This window comes from Corapipo altera, unplaced genomic scaffold (genome assembly GCF_003945725.1).
Source record: "Corapipo altera isolate COAL_440 unplaced genomic scaffold, ASM394572v1 61129, whole genome shotgun sequence".
Classification (NCBI taxonomy): Eukaryota; Metazoa; Chordata; class Aves; order Passeriformes; family Pipridae; genus Corapipo; species Corapipo altera.
In genome coordinates, this window is record NW_020884955.1 from 498,199 (window position 1) to 512,856 (window position 14,658).

Genomic DNA, 14,658 nt, shown 5'->3' on the forward strand with positions numbered 1-14,658 from the left:
GCCACTACTGCACCGATTTCATCTGGGGGCTGGCCGGCTACCAGTGCGAGGGTAAGGGGGCTGCCGGCGCGCCGGGGGGGTCGGGCGGGACCGGCTGGGGACGCGTCCGGGGCCAGGTGTGGGGGGAGGAAAAAAAAAAAAAAGACTAAAAATACTGCTAATGAAAGCTCTAATAATAACGACTAGCAACAAACTGTATAACGCTAAAACATACTAACTAACAAAGCATAGTAATTAAAACCAATCCAAAAATGTAATACTAAAATGCGGTGCTGAAATGTAATACTGAAATACGTTAATAAAATATGATGCTAAAAAATAAAGTCCAAAATATAATAATGAAAACAACACATTCTACAAAAAAATTTCTAACAGTAGTAATAAAAATTTTAATAGTAATAGTAGTAAATCGCAGAAGTCAAGTCCAGAAACAACAACAATACTGAAAATTCTACTCCTGTTAGCAAGTGATAAGAATTAGTTCTGACAGTAGTAAGTCTAGCAATAATAATTTTAATAATTATAATAAATAACTACAACCCTGGTAATGATGATAATAAAAGTTCTAACAATAATAATAAAAAGTCGGAGGTGTGGCACTGCTCACTCCTTTGTGGTGACCTCTGGTGTTTGCCATGATCCAGCAGTGCCACGGCCCATCCTGTGATGATGGACCTGCTGTGAGCCACCAACCACCTCAGCAGTTCGCAGTGGATCCATCCCAGGCGTGCCCCTAGCTGCCGAAATGCCTGATGGCATGGAGGAGCTGAGACCAGTGTGGAGTTTGAACCTTTTAAACCTCGCCTGACGCCAGGGAGGGGAGAAGGAATCACTAGCTCTCCTCGTCTGCCTGCATGACCTCAGCTGAGGCTCTTGAAGGTGACAAAATCATGGCTCGTTCTGATGCAGCGAAATCGAGTGGTGTCATAGGGACAAGAGGGGATCTCTGTGTCCCTCTTTAAAGAAAAACAAAAAACCAAACCAACCAAACAAAAAAAGAACAAACAAAACCAAAACGGCACCCTCATGTGTTCATGAGCCTATGCAGCCCAGCCGGCTTGGGTTGCAGCTCCAAAACCACATCTGAAAGAGTCGGGTTGTACATGAGCCTCGTCGTTTGGGTGGGTATCACACAAGAACTGTAGGTGCAGTTTTTGATGTATCTCCTGCCTTTGTCATTGCTGTGGGTAAAGAGGGTGCGCAGTTAAGTTGGGTGGAAGTAGTTTCTGTGTGGTGCAAAGCAAGTGCTGGAAGAACGGTTTAATATTTGCTTAAAACTTTTCCAAGGGATGTGTTGTTCCGACTGCATAGCAGAAAGTCACTGCTTGCCCTCATTAGCCAAAAAACCCCAAACTCAAGTGAAAATTTCTTACATTGAGAAAATGCACAAAGCCGGTCTTCTGTGGTCTCTTATTCTATCGCGGACTTGAAAAAACTGGAGTTAAAAAAGTGGGCATTCAGGTTTTAGTTTTGTCATTTGAAGAATTGGATGGTTTTGGTAATGGTAACAGATAGAAAAATGTGAAAGGCATTTGCCCAGGATGTCTCACTTTTTTTTCCATTCACGCATTATATACTTAAAGGTAGTGCACAGCTGCAGATTGAATTTACGGGTTTTTTCCTAGTTTGAAAACTGCACTGACGGTTTGCATCTTGGAATTGTTTTTCCCCTTTGGCTTTTCAGGCAGAATTCTGGACAAGGATCACTAGCATCACTGTCTAACGACCATGTGTTGATGAGGCACTTCCAAGTTGCACTGTTGATGTATGTATTTTAAGCCCACGTCTGAAAACTCCACCCCAAACAAGTCACCTGTATGAGGAAATACTCTTAGTTTTCATTAGCTGTAACATTCCTTGCTCAGAGCATGTGAGAAAACCCTATAATGCCACCTGGCACATCGGTGTTTCCTTTGGGTGAAGAACTGACTCATTTGTCTGTTTTCACCCAGCTATTCTTAGTGTCATGTTTGTCCTTCAAACAACTTACTTCTAAACAACGACTTTAAAAAATACCTGATGGGTCATTTGCTCAAGGTGTCTGCTTTTGACAAGTTACTTAATAAGTGCTAATATGATTTCTTGAATGATTTTAAGTAAATTCTGTTTAGTGGTTACCTCCTTGTCATGTTTACCGTAACCAATGGAGTTTGATCATTACTCTTTAGAAAGTGATTAAAGGGTGATATCTCAGAGTGCTATGCTGCTAAAAAAATTAAATAACTCACCCTGCTATTAGCAAAGAAGACATTTGCTATAGACTTGAAAAACTTGGTAGACAATTGCTATCTCCTTTTTCTTCTCCACAGAGAGTTTAGCGTTGGAAGTGTAATTGCATCTGAGCTGATATTTGGGTTCCCTTTGATAAACCATCCACAGGCTTCAAAATTAAGCCATTGAGGGGCCTTTTTCTCAGTGAATTTACAATGGTTGCTGTTCCAAATCCTTGGGTTCGGATGTTCAGTCTCCTGATGCTGTTTATGTTGATGTTCACTTAAGTTGGTCGTGTTCAAAACAGAAAGTTTCCAAACTGTGAAGGACACCAAGCATGCTGATGATGAGACTCCATCAGTTATAGGAAGGAGAAAAAAATCCACACACACACACACACAAAAACAAACAAACAAACAAAAACCCCAATCCCTCTTAGCTTGTGTTGTTATTTTGAGTATTTATGTGGCCTGAGTGATCTGGATTTGAGTTTTAATTGTGATTGACCCTTGGAAATGAGAATATATATATATATATATACATATATATATACACACATATATATACACACACACATAAATATATACATATATATACATGTATATATATATACTTATATATGTGTGTGTGTGAATTACCAAGTCTATGGAGTTTTTCAGTATATGTATCAACTACTCAGCAGACTGGCATAAGCCCACGTGGCTTACATAGCTGCGTAGCAGAAATACAAGTAAATAAAATGATTTCTCAGAACACTTCTGACAGTGCAGGCCAAGATAAGTGGTCTTCAGCTTTTCTTCTTGTGAACTTGGAAAAATATGTAGAAGAGATGCTCTGAAGCTCTCTGTGCAAGGCACAAAGTGTCCTGCATCTCATATTTTTTTTAGAAGATACTGCTTCCCTCTCCAGTTCAAGGCCAGAACCACTGTTGCCAGCACTTTGTAAGGGATTGAAGGTATTCCAGGGGACAATTGCAGCTCCCTTGCTAGATCAACAAGGTGTTTTTACAAGTGAAATTTTACAGGGAAGGCAGTAGTTTTGCTGTGTGGACAATGTGTCCAGTTGGGTCTGAAGATTTTACAGTATTAAACTTCTGTGCATGTACTTACTGTAATATCAGCCAACTAGATTTGCATCTGTGGTTTATTTTCACACCCTCCTCTACCCCACAAATTTGTTTTCTGTAAACCCTTTGTAAATGACTACATTTCTTACCACGTTACTGCTTGTAGCTGTGACTTCCTTTAATAAGTGTCTGCACGTGTGAAAGAATAAGTGATGCTTGAACTGTAACATGAAAAATTGCTCTCCTATATTGCCTTTGCTTTCCAAAGTCAGGTCATTTCAGGTTAGAGTGGGTTTAATTTTCCTCAAGCCTGGCAAGGAAAAGGTAGTGTAAGTGGCTAGGGTTTGTGCATGTGTGTATGCATCTTAAAAATGAGAAATATTAAAATATATATATATGAAGTCTGTATAAGAAGTTTGCAGAAGAACCAATTTCATACACTAAAAGATAGCTAGCAGATATTTAATTTGGAGTTTGAGTTTACTTTTAGCCATCAATAAAAGCAGTTTTCACAGTGCTTTTATTTTACATAAAACACTTCAAGAATAAAAAGGTAGGAAGAATTGTGAATCTGTACATTTTGAGGGCTGCAGATATTTCCAGTACTATAAAACTTTCTAATGTGAAAATGTTTCTATTTGGTTTATTTTAGCCAAAGGTAAAATGTAAGGGATTTAAGTAATAAGCAACTTTGTTTGCAAATGTAACAATTGTTTAAGCATTTTTATGTTCTTTGTATGTATATGTATTTAATTAGGACATTTATGGGAAGCTGCTGTCATGGACTTTTCGGTATGTTTTGTGTCTGTTTCTACTAGAGAAATGTCATTTAAGCAGGTAGGATACCTGTCTTGATATGAAAGCTCTAAGTCAGATAATACTTTGGGAAGCAGCATCCTTGTTTTCTGTTTTTGTATTTATTTTTTGAGGTTTTGGGCATTTTGAAATTGTTTTTATTTTTAGGCTTTGTATTCAAAGCAGAACCTCCAGATATATTCCAAGATACATAAATCTTTGTTTCTCCTAATCTGATTTAGATGTTGGCTGGCAACACTGCAGCTTTTCCAGAACGAAATGTAAATGGTGAATCTGAGTTACATTTGTGCCATAAATCTCTGATTTGGCAAGACAGCCTTAAAGCTGCTGTGATTCATATAGGCATGTCCCAGACATGGGCAAACCATTTTGTTCCTTGCCTGGTGTAGGAGAGTCTGGAGATGTTCAGACAACATCTCTGCAGCAGTCTGCGGGTGCATATTCTGGACGTGTTTTAAATGCAGTCTACTCTATTTAAAGGCTGTTCTAAGAAATTAGATAGGGAAGGTGTGTTTTAGTTTAAGACTGGGAGTCAGATGAACAGGGAGTTTGTTGAGATACGGAAATAGTAGCAGAGAATAAGGAGACAAGGAGCAATCCCCTTGAACTCTCGTCCTTTCTAGTTAGTTCTGTTGTTGAGACAGACATCTGAAACATACTTGACCCTGCAGGTTTCATTCAGCTTTGTTTTGAAGGGAAGTGAGCAATGTATGAGATTCCCGCAAAAGTCTTAATGCTTGCAGTTCAAAAGGAAGACAAACTCTTCCTTCTTGTGACGAGCTTGGCTTGCTTTTAGAGCATTTTGAACTAAATATAAAAGCTGCAAGCAGGTAAACCCGTAGTAAAATCTTGCTTCTATGCTCCAACCGGTTTGAATTTTCAAGACTTGCTGGCTTTATTCTGGTTTCCTTGTCAGTGGTGGGGCCTTTCCGTGCAACAGTAAGATGATTGATGTTGAGATGCAGTTTGAGTTTGTGGTTGAGATGCTGTTGAGTGGATGTGACTTTGCTGCATTTAAAACGTAGATGGAGCCACATGACTCTGCATTCATCTTGGGAACAAACACAGACTGTCAAAAAAAGAAAAAAAAAAACTGAAACAAAAAACCACTCCCCAAATTAAAACAGAAACTTGGCTCATTTCTGGTCAAGCTGAAATACATGTTGGGAAAAATGTTTGTAGCATTGACTGACACATTGAAAAATGCAACTTACTGGTCTGGATTTGAAGGATAATGCATTTTGTACCGAAGAGAATTTATGCTTTTCTTTTCCCTGCCTCCTCCTGACAGTGTATCAGAGGAAAATATCATTGTCACCATCAGTGATGCAGAGAAAAAGACAGGGAGCTTTGTGAGGATGCACACAGCTTCTGTAGCTGGAAGCTATAGTTTGTGTTGATAGCATTAGTCCAAATTTCAGTCCAGAAACTCAATTAGGCAGTAAATAACTTACTACAGAAAGTGCTAAAGCCAGTAATCCAATACCAAGCTTTGCACAGTACTTTCATGTATTGTCTGCTTTACTGTATCAGTCTGACTCGGTGATGAGTTCCAAAAGCACTAAAGGTACTCATCAACCTCTCATGGCACAGACTGGCTGCTGATGGTGCTCTGCAGGTTTTCTTTCTAGATGATGTTTCATCAAATATTGCTTAGACTTACTATGTTCAGGTGTTCCTCAGCCATTCTTAAGGCTAATATCCACTGGTTGTTTTAATCTTGCACAAAATTTTCAGTCTTCCTCTGGGAAGTTTCCCACGGATCATAGTTCTTGCAGTGCTGTGCTAAGGGTCTAAAAAGCTATTAATTCTCTCTTGCAGTTGTGTGGGAGATAAATGCCTGACTAGTTTTGTGATAAACAAAGAACATTAAACTCCAAGGCTTTCCGCAAAAGCATTTTCTAAGTACTGTACTGAGCCATTTAACAGCATTTTCTGTAAAACTGTGCAGCATTGCAGTCAGAAGTGGCTTCAGTACTTCGTGGATGGAGAAGCACTTGCCTGTTCCGATTTTCTGTGATGTTTATGTGTATTTGGTGTGTGCTGATGCACTCCCTGCTTCACATTTACCTTCTTTTTGGAAATCAGTAACATCATTCCTTGCTCTGAAGATGGCCTGCATTCCTTCTTTATAGATGTAGAAGTTTGTATTAAAATAGGTTGTAGTGCATCTTGCTCAGCAATGCACATCTCTGTGTGATTCCTGAGTTTATTGTTCAGCAGTTCTTTTCTGGTGGTGATGGTATTTTTATTTCGATGTTTTCCCAGTAATGTTAGTTAGTGTGCTGGGGTTTTCCATGTAAAATAAGCCCATTAAGCAGTCACTTTGCATTGACAATTGCTTTATAACCCAGTCTGGGTCATTACCCAATTGTAATTGCAACCCAAGGTGGGGGCCTCCTGCTTTTACTGCCAGGAGAATGGCATACAAGGCATACAAGGTTTTTAATTTTTGTTCTCCTCTTGGCAGCTTGTAACAAATGTTTCTGTTTATTCCACCCACCACCAGACTTATTGCGAATTATTAGTGCAGGGAAAAGGAATTTTGCTTTATTTTTTTCCAGTGGGTTACCTCTGGGCAGGGTCACTTTGCTTGTTTGTCTGTTTTCTCCTTTTTCATTACAAGGCCTTTATAACTTATCAGTAAGTTACTTTGCTACTTGGTATCCCATAGAGAACCAGGAAGATTCTCTTCCCGATTTTGGAGCTCTGTTTTCATGGGGAAGCTTTGAATTATCATTCAGTCAGGCTATCCCTGGGTGACCTTTGCTTTTTGCTTATGTCACTGGTTTCTTCCAGAGTTGTTTCTAACTCTGCATCTCAGTAGCTCCAACTGACTTTCTTCTGGGCTACTTGTTGCTCAGTTAGGTCCATCCTGAGCTGGCTCACAAAAAATCCCTTTGGCAAAACTGCTTTTGCAACATGTGTGGAAAACAGGTGACTAAGTTACCTGAACACGTTTAACTTGACTCAGCTCCAGTGGGGAAAGAGTAGGTTGTATGTAGAGCATATACACCTTTCTGAGGGATAAAATAATATGTGCTGATCAACTCCTGTTCTTTTTCATTTGTTTTTTTCCCTCGGTGTTTTTATTTCCTGGCACCCTTTCAGTTTTGAGAGGAGCCTGTTAGGAAACGCTCCCAAGCAGAGCACGAAAGCTAACGTGTGTATCACAGTGTGATAAAAAATGCATTGGAAATGTACTTCTTTTGTTTTGGTTTGGTTTTTTAAGTGTGCTACCACAGTATTCTTCCTTTTAAACCATGTTGTTGACTACTGTTGTCTCCCGTGTGGGAGTTTGTTATTCAGCAGAGTACAGTCAACCTCTAATTTCACTTCCTGTTTTTATTTAAATATTTTTATTTGCTTGACTCTAGAAGAATGGGAGTGTGTACATGTGTTTGTGTATATATTCATACATATTTATGTGAAGAACACATGTATTTGAAACTTTTTTATATGTTTGCTTTTTATCCTGTTTAAAATTGAATATGAGTGATTTACTTGGAAATATGTTTAGGATTATGAATGTAATATGCTGATATCACTCACTTACTTGGCTTCCTTTTAAATACCAGTTGTATGATATAATTGTCATGTCACTTACTATTGTAAAAATAATGTTATTTAAGATCTAAAGAAGCTAATAGTTAGAATAAACAATGCTGTATTTGAACCACAATTTAATCCATCCCAGGAGATTTATAAACAGAATAGTGTTAGAGATATTCTGAATACTTGGCTAAACAGATTTTCTTGTAAGAAAATTAATTATTTGATCTTCAGGTGCTAAAATGGGAGCACTGTGTTGTTCTGCAGGGTAGTATTAGATTACAGTGGCTAGAAAATTGGACATCCAGTTTAAGTGCAAGAATACATTAAAAAAAAATAAATCTCTGTTCCTCATTGCTTTTCTTTCTGCTGGGCAGATTGTGTCACTCTTTAGTGTGTTCGTTTGTCATACTGTAATTCAGGAAACGAGTCTATCCTTTTTCTACAATACTTTCTCTACAGAGTGTGGAAATAATAACTGATAAACCTCTTAGTTTAGTTAGCCACTGAACATAGGAATACTCTACAATCCAGTTCCTTAAGTGTTTCAAACAAAAATACTTCCTCGGTGCTTAAATCATTACATGGCTGGGATCTTCTTTGGTTGGAATCTTCAAAAGAAGGCAGAAGAATACAAGGAAATTGCTAAGATTCCTCTCAGCATGAAGATGGTGTGAGGGAGGGATCTGAACTTAAAGTGAAAAGGCTAGTCCTATTTCAGGCTGTGGATGCTTTCTTTCAGAATAAAAATTACCTTCTGTGAGATGACAGATTTTCTTCAGAATTTAGTTGGGGTGACAGAGTGAGTGTAAGTCATCATACATAAAAATTTCCATGGGAAACTGACTGGGACTAGCAGTCCTGGAATGTATCTGCTGTAGAAGGAAGCCCCCAGACTTGAAACAAAGATGTGGGCTGAGTAATGACCTAGGCAAAACTGCTTTTTCACATTCAAGTTCTTCTCAAAACAGTGTGATAAGGAGTACTGGAAAAGCTGATTTCAAAATTTTTGCATATTCACAAATATTTAGGTAACTCGAAACTGCCAAAACACTTTTGCAAGTCGATGCCCAAATTTTGGGTGGCCATAGATGCTGTTGGGTATGCCAGTGGCATAAGTGCCACACTGGAAGTTGTGCCTGGCAGGTGTGCACGTGAGCTGTGAGCGGTGTGCCTGCCCTCACTGCTGGAGGGTTGTCACTGGTGGTAATAGCAGCCCTTCCAAAAAGTAGTCACAATTCTTTTATCCTGAAGGAGGTTGAAACTTCCGGAAAATGGTGCTTGCAATTATGTTTGATGCTCTAACCCTCTGCCTGGATGCTGGGCAGACTTAACTCTGTAAACAGAAGGTGCTGAGTGAGAAACCAGACATGTGATCCAAAATGACGAGGTGTGGAAGATAATAGATGTAACCTTAAAAACAAAAAAAAAATAAAAGATTCCTGATTTGATTTCTGTGCCATTGACTTACATGCCTGTAGTTTCTTGTGTGAAGAAATTAATTAACAGCAGCTGAGACTTGTTAGACCTCACCAGACGAATCCTTTTTTCAGAAATAGGCCAGAGGAGGAGATAAAAATACTGTAATGTTAAAAATACTCTTCAAACAGCTAAATATTGTTGTGTCCATTCTGGTTTTGACCGCTCTTATTCTATTCCTATTATATTTTCTTTGCTCCAGAATAGCTCCAGTATGGCAATTGCCTTGAGATTTCTTGAAGTTATTGTATTCTTCATTCAAGCACTTTTTCTTCAAGTAGGGCAAACAGATTATTTAAAAAATAAATCCATAAGATAATGGAGATATATTACACTTTTTCAGTGTAACTTTTTCACTTTTGCTTTTGCTCAGTGTAACTTTTTTCTTAAATCTGCTCTCATGGGAAGCCTCAAGAACCTTTCGACATGTGTTGGTAATTCATGTGTATAAATTAATAGCTGATGCTGTTGCATAGTAAATTAAGAGCAAGTGCTACAAGAACTTGCCCTGTCAGCCTGATCAACTGAAAGGACCACACCAAACAACACCAAACCAAAATAAACAAGACCTTGATATAATCTGGTCCCTTTTCGGAAAGATTTATAGTTTTTCGGGGGTAGATTTTGAATTTTACTGTTTTGTGAGCAAAGCTATTATGCCTTGGAAGTACTGGTGTATTTGTCAATGGTTTATATAACCTGTCACTGCAGGCTTCTGTCCTCTGGATAGATGTAGATACTCAGCATCTATGAATTTTGTCTGATCTTACTGATGTGAAAGGACTGTTCCTTTAATTCAAGATAAATATAGTCCTGAATCTCATCAATGACTCAAGCCTAAGTGGTGGAACTAGAATCCTTGCACTTTCTTAACAGAAATCTTATTAAAATGCTTGAAGTGAATAAAATTAAGAATAGGCATAAAAAAAAAATCACAGAGATTACCGCTTTCAATTTGCTAGCCTTTCTGGAAATAGTGCCTTGTGTGTTTTGTTTTCCTGGTTCACAACTCTGTGAATCATTTGCCTTTTGTTTCCTGACCATGTCAACAGCTTTGTAGTAACCAGATTGGAGAAAATACTGAATGTACTTACCCAGTTTGCACAGGACTGTTTCTTAGCTTTTTGCATTTTTTTTTTCTCTCTTCTTTCCAGGACTGTTTTTTTTAGTCAAATACTATAGTTTTATACACTTTTCCACGTGATGCAGCTTGGAAATGAAGCCCTATAGGAATGAGAAGTAGAGGTTGCTATGGCAACTGGGGTTTCTTGTTTTCCGGCTTGTTTTGTTTTGTGGTGATAGGAAGTGTTGAGATGCCCTAGATAATCCTGAGATTACCCAGGTTAAAAACTGAAGAAAACTTGTTTTGGGGTTATGTAGATTAATAATTTTACCTACATTTAATTGTATCTAACATTTCTTTTAAAATTGTAACAGTGCTGTGGAGGTATGTGTGTGTTATTGTAGCTAAGATTAGCAGTGTTTTTTGTTCTAGTACCTTCCGGATTTTTTAATATATTTTTATGTTCTTTTTTCAATTTTTAGGAGGCAAGGTGGAAGAGGGATTGCAAACCTCCTGCTTACATCCTGTTTACATCACTGAAATGGAAAGGGCTGGGTTTATGTGAAACACTGCCTGTCTCTCCTTAGTCCGCTCAATATCTTATGTGTGTTTTGGAGAGAATTCTTGGTTTCCCCTCCTGCTAAGAGCACAGGGCAAACTCACTGGGCCTCTATGGGACACCTGAGTAGCTTACATTGTGTGCCTCTGGTGATGGGCCCCATAGGTGAGGGCTGTGTTACAGCTGGTCTGAATGCTCCAGTGTTGAGAATGTCTCCAAGTCTTTGAGTATTGTGAGTGTCCAGGCAACTGTGTCAGTATCACATTTTTCTGACAAAATGCTGTCACAGCTTATGAAGTCCTACTGTGCATTAAGTTCAACTGCAATCCACTCTGTTTATTTAAGTAACTCAAATTCTTCTTTTTTGAAGTAAGATGTGTTACTGTTATTTCCCTTTTATACATGGGGAGGCATTTTGGCTTGAGTATGTCTTAACATGCAGAAGTATTAACAGGACTGGTTTTTCACTGGAGACATCTGTGTGGTTACTGAAGTATGACATTCACACGGTGGTGTGTGAATTTATGTGTGCTGTACTGGGTAACCAGTGATAGTGGTGAAGGAGGCCACGTGTGTGAGGGCTGGAACCTTGCAGTGTTTATCCAAGTTACCAAGGCATGATAACCTCATGAAGTCAGCAAGTCCAAGTGCAAAGTGCTGCACCTGGCCTGGGGCAATCCCAGACATGAGCAGAGGGTAGGAGAAGTCATCCTTTGAGAGCAGCTGTGTGGAGAAGGACTTAGGGGCTCTCGTGGGTGAAAAGCTGGACACAAGCCAGCAGTGTGCACTTGCACATTACCAGAAACCAAGCACATCCTGGGCTGCATCAAAAGCAGCGTGGCCAGCAGGTCAAGGGAGGTGATTCTCCCCCTCTACTATGCCCTTGTGAAACCCTCACCTGGAGTACTGTGTCCAAGTCTGGGGTCCTGAGCACAGGAAAGACATGGACTTGTTAAACCAGGTCTAGAGGAGGCCACGAAGGTGATCAGAGGGAGGGAGCATCTCTCCTATAAAGACAGGCTGAGAGCTGGGCTTTTCAGCCCAGAGAAGAGAAGGCTTAAGGGAGACATCATTACAGCCTTCCAGTACCTTAAGAAGGGTTACAAAAAGGAGGGAGAGGGACCTTTTGTGTGGGCAGATAGTGACAGCACAAGGGGCAATGGTTTTAAACTGGAAGAGAGCAGGTTTAGATTGGTTGTTAGGAAGAATTTCTTTGCTCGGAGGATGGTGAAGCATTGGAACAGGTTGCCCAGAGAAGCTGTGGATGCCCCATCCCTGCAAGTGTTCAAGGCCAGGTTGGATGGGGCCCTGAGCAACCTGGTCTAGTGAATGGCAGGATGGATTGAAACTGGATGATCTTTTAAGGTCCCTTCCAGCTCTAACCATATTTTATGATGAATTTCAGTTGCAAGAACACTTGCTGTAAATGTCAAGTTGTTTTAGTGCATCTTCCTTTAAACTGAGGGCTGAATCAGTCCGCCTTGTGTTTTTTGTTGTGCTGTTCTGTTCTGAATGCTGTAAGCTATAGCTCTTTGTTTTGACCAGTTACTGTGAGTCAGCTGGAGAGTGCTGATAAACAACTGACAAAGTTTCTCTTTGTAAAGCATCATCCTGAAAACAGTGACTTGGAGAAGCTATTGCAGACAACTGCTGCAGGGAGCTGAGTACTGTGACTTTAGCATGGCAAAGATGCTGGTATGTGTGTGTCCTGCAATAGGTGGTTCTGTGGACCAGCTGGATCTTTCTTGTTACTCTTCTGTTTTTAACCATTGCATGTTTCTCTGCCCCTGCTGTCTTGTTGCACTTACAGGTGCTGCAGAGCTGGCACATCTTTGTTCCAGCCACTTGTTCAGCTGATTGTATGGGCAATCTGCAGCAGAAGACAAAAGAGGCACCAGCTTAAGACAGAACCAGAGGAGATTGCTGATCTTTAAATGGTCTTCAAGAGACTTGTCTGTACTGGTATCTGGTACTTGATTTTCTTCTTACCCCCATGGCATCTTGATGACATTGAGTTAGGTGCCACCGGGGGACCTTTCCTCTCCCTTGAAGGTTGTTAAGGAGCCTTTTACTACATGTACAGTGAGTGTGATCAGAAGTTTTCTCTCAGCCTTCAAACTGGCTTGACCCTTTCTAGCTGTGTAAAGGCTGTAGTCTGAAGGACCTGGGAAGAAGTCATAGCTGTGTTACATGGTCTTGTATCTGGCTTGTACAAAAGAGCTACTGGAATGCTTAATGGTTTGCCCTCAGATAGACAGATTTCTGTGGCTCAGAGACAATTTCTTTTCAGATTTCTGTCTTCAACATCACTGAATACTAGTGCTATCCCCTTAACACTGGGAGGTTGTGGTTTCTCCCCACTGGAAGGAGAGTCACAACCATCCCAGTGGTCTGTTGCACTGTGGGTGTGACTGACCATTACCGTGCTGGAACTACACAGTGGAAAGATAAATTCAGTGAACAGAGGGCAAAACCTGTGTCCCGCCAGCCTCCCTCTGCAACTTTACATTGTCAGTGGGAGGCCTCTTCCTCTGTGGTATCTTTTTTTATGAAATTGTCAGAAGATGAGTTGCTGAGCTCTCTCCTGATGTTGTAGACCTCTTGGAGATTTTTGGTTTTCCATCAGTGAAGCAGTCCCTCGTCCTAGGGTACTGTCCTGTCTTTGGCCTAATCCTGAAGAAAAGATATCGGTGCTTTCTGGATTTGAATGTGAATTTGACACTATTCATCGTTCATGTCTCAGAAGAAGAAAACACTCTTAATGTTGGGGACCTGTTCAGTACTAAAATCACTTGCCTCTGAAATTCTGCACTCACCTTAGTTTTGCAGGGAAGTGTGATCCAGCTGTCTTTCAAGGGGGAAAAGTGAAGCCTGTGTAGAATTCATCTTTCTCATAAAATTTCATAGAATAGAATCATAGAGTAGTTTGAGTGGAAAGGGACCTTAAGTCCAACACCCCACTTCCACACCCCTCAGGGACATCCTCAGCAAGGTCAGGTTGCTCAGAGCACTGTCCAACCAGGGACAGCCCCATCCACTTCCAGGAATGGGGCATCAACCCCTTCTCTGGACAACCTCTGCCATTGTTTCAACACCTTTATCATATCCAGCTTTAAACTACCCTCTTTTATTTTAAAACCATGACCCCTTGTCCTATTGCAATGGCCCCTGCTATCTTTCTTATAATCCCCCCTTCTTCAGGCAGAACAGTCCCAACTCTCTCAGCCTTTCCTCATAGGAGAGGTTCTCCAGCCATCTGATAATTTTCGTGACCTTTCTCTGGACCTGCTTCAACACCTCCATGTCTTTCCTGTGCAGAAGACCCCAGGGCTGGATGCAGTGTTCCAGCTGGGGATTCATGAGTGTGGAGTAGGGGTGCAGAATCACCTCCCTCGACCTGCTGGCCACTCTTCTTCAGCTTCTTATACAGCAGCACCCTCAAGTCCTCTCAGCAGGGCTGTTCTCGATCTGTTCAGCCCCAGCCTGTGCTGATAGCAGGAGTTGCCCTGGCCCAGGTGCAGCACCTTGAACTTGGTCTTGTTGAACCTCCTGACGTTCCCATGGGCCCACTTCTCAAACTTGTCCAGGTCCCTCTGGATGGCATCCCATCCTTCAGGTGTGTCAACTACACTACTCAGCCTGGTGTCGTCTGCAAACTTGCTGAGTGTGCCCTTGGTGGGTGAAGACATTAAACAGTACTGGTCTCAGTGGGGACCCCTGAGGGACACCACTTACTGATCTCCATCCAGACATTTTGCTGTTGGCCACTGCCCTCTGGATGTGACCATGGAGCTAATTCCTTTCATCAAAGCTGTATTCAGACAGGCCATTTTTTTACTGACCATACTGTACAGAATGGAAGGAGAATGGACTACAGCATCTTGAGTTGAGTGGGTGGACCCCTCTTCTTTG

At 40.7% G+C, this 14,658-nt stretch overlaps 1 protein-coding gene across 1 annotated transcript in view; it reads left to right on the top strand.

The window, feature by feature from the left end:
• Positions 1-14,658, top strand: part of DGKQ (diacylglycerol kinase theta) — an 88,553-nt gene that overhangs the window by 1,900 nt on the left and 71,995 nt on the right. Inside the window, exon 3 of the mRNA XM_027663692.1 lies at positions 3-51. Coding sequence (XP_027519493.1) covers positions 3-51 — 49 coding nt within the window. The remainder of the gene's footprint in view (positions 1-2; positions 52-14,658) is intronic.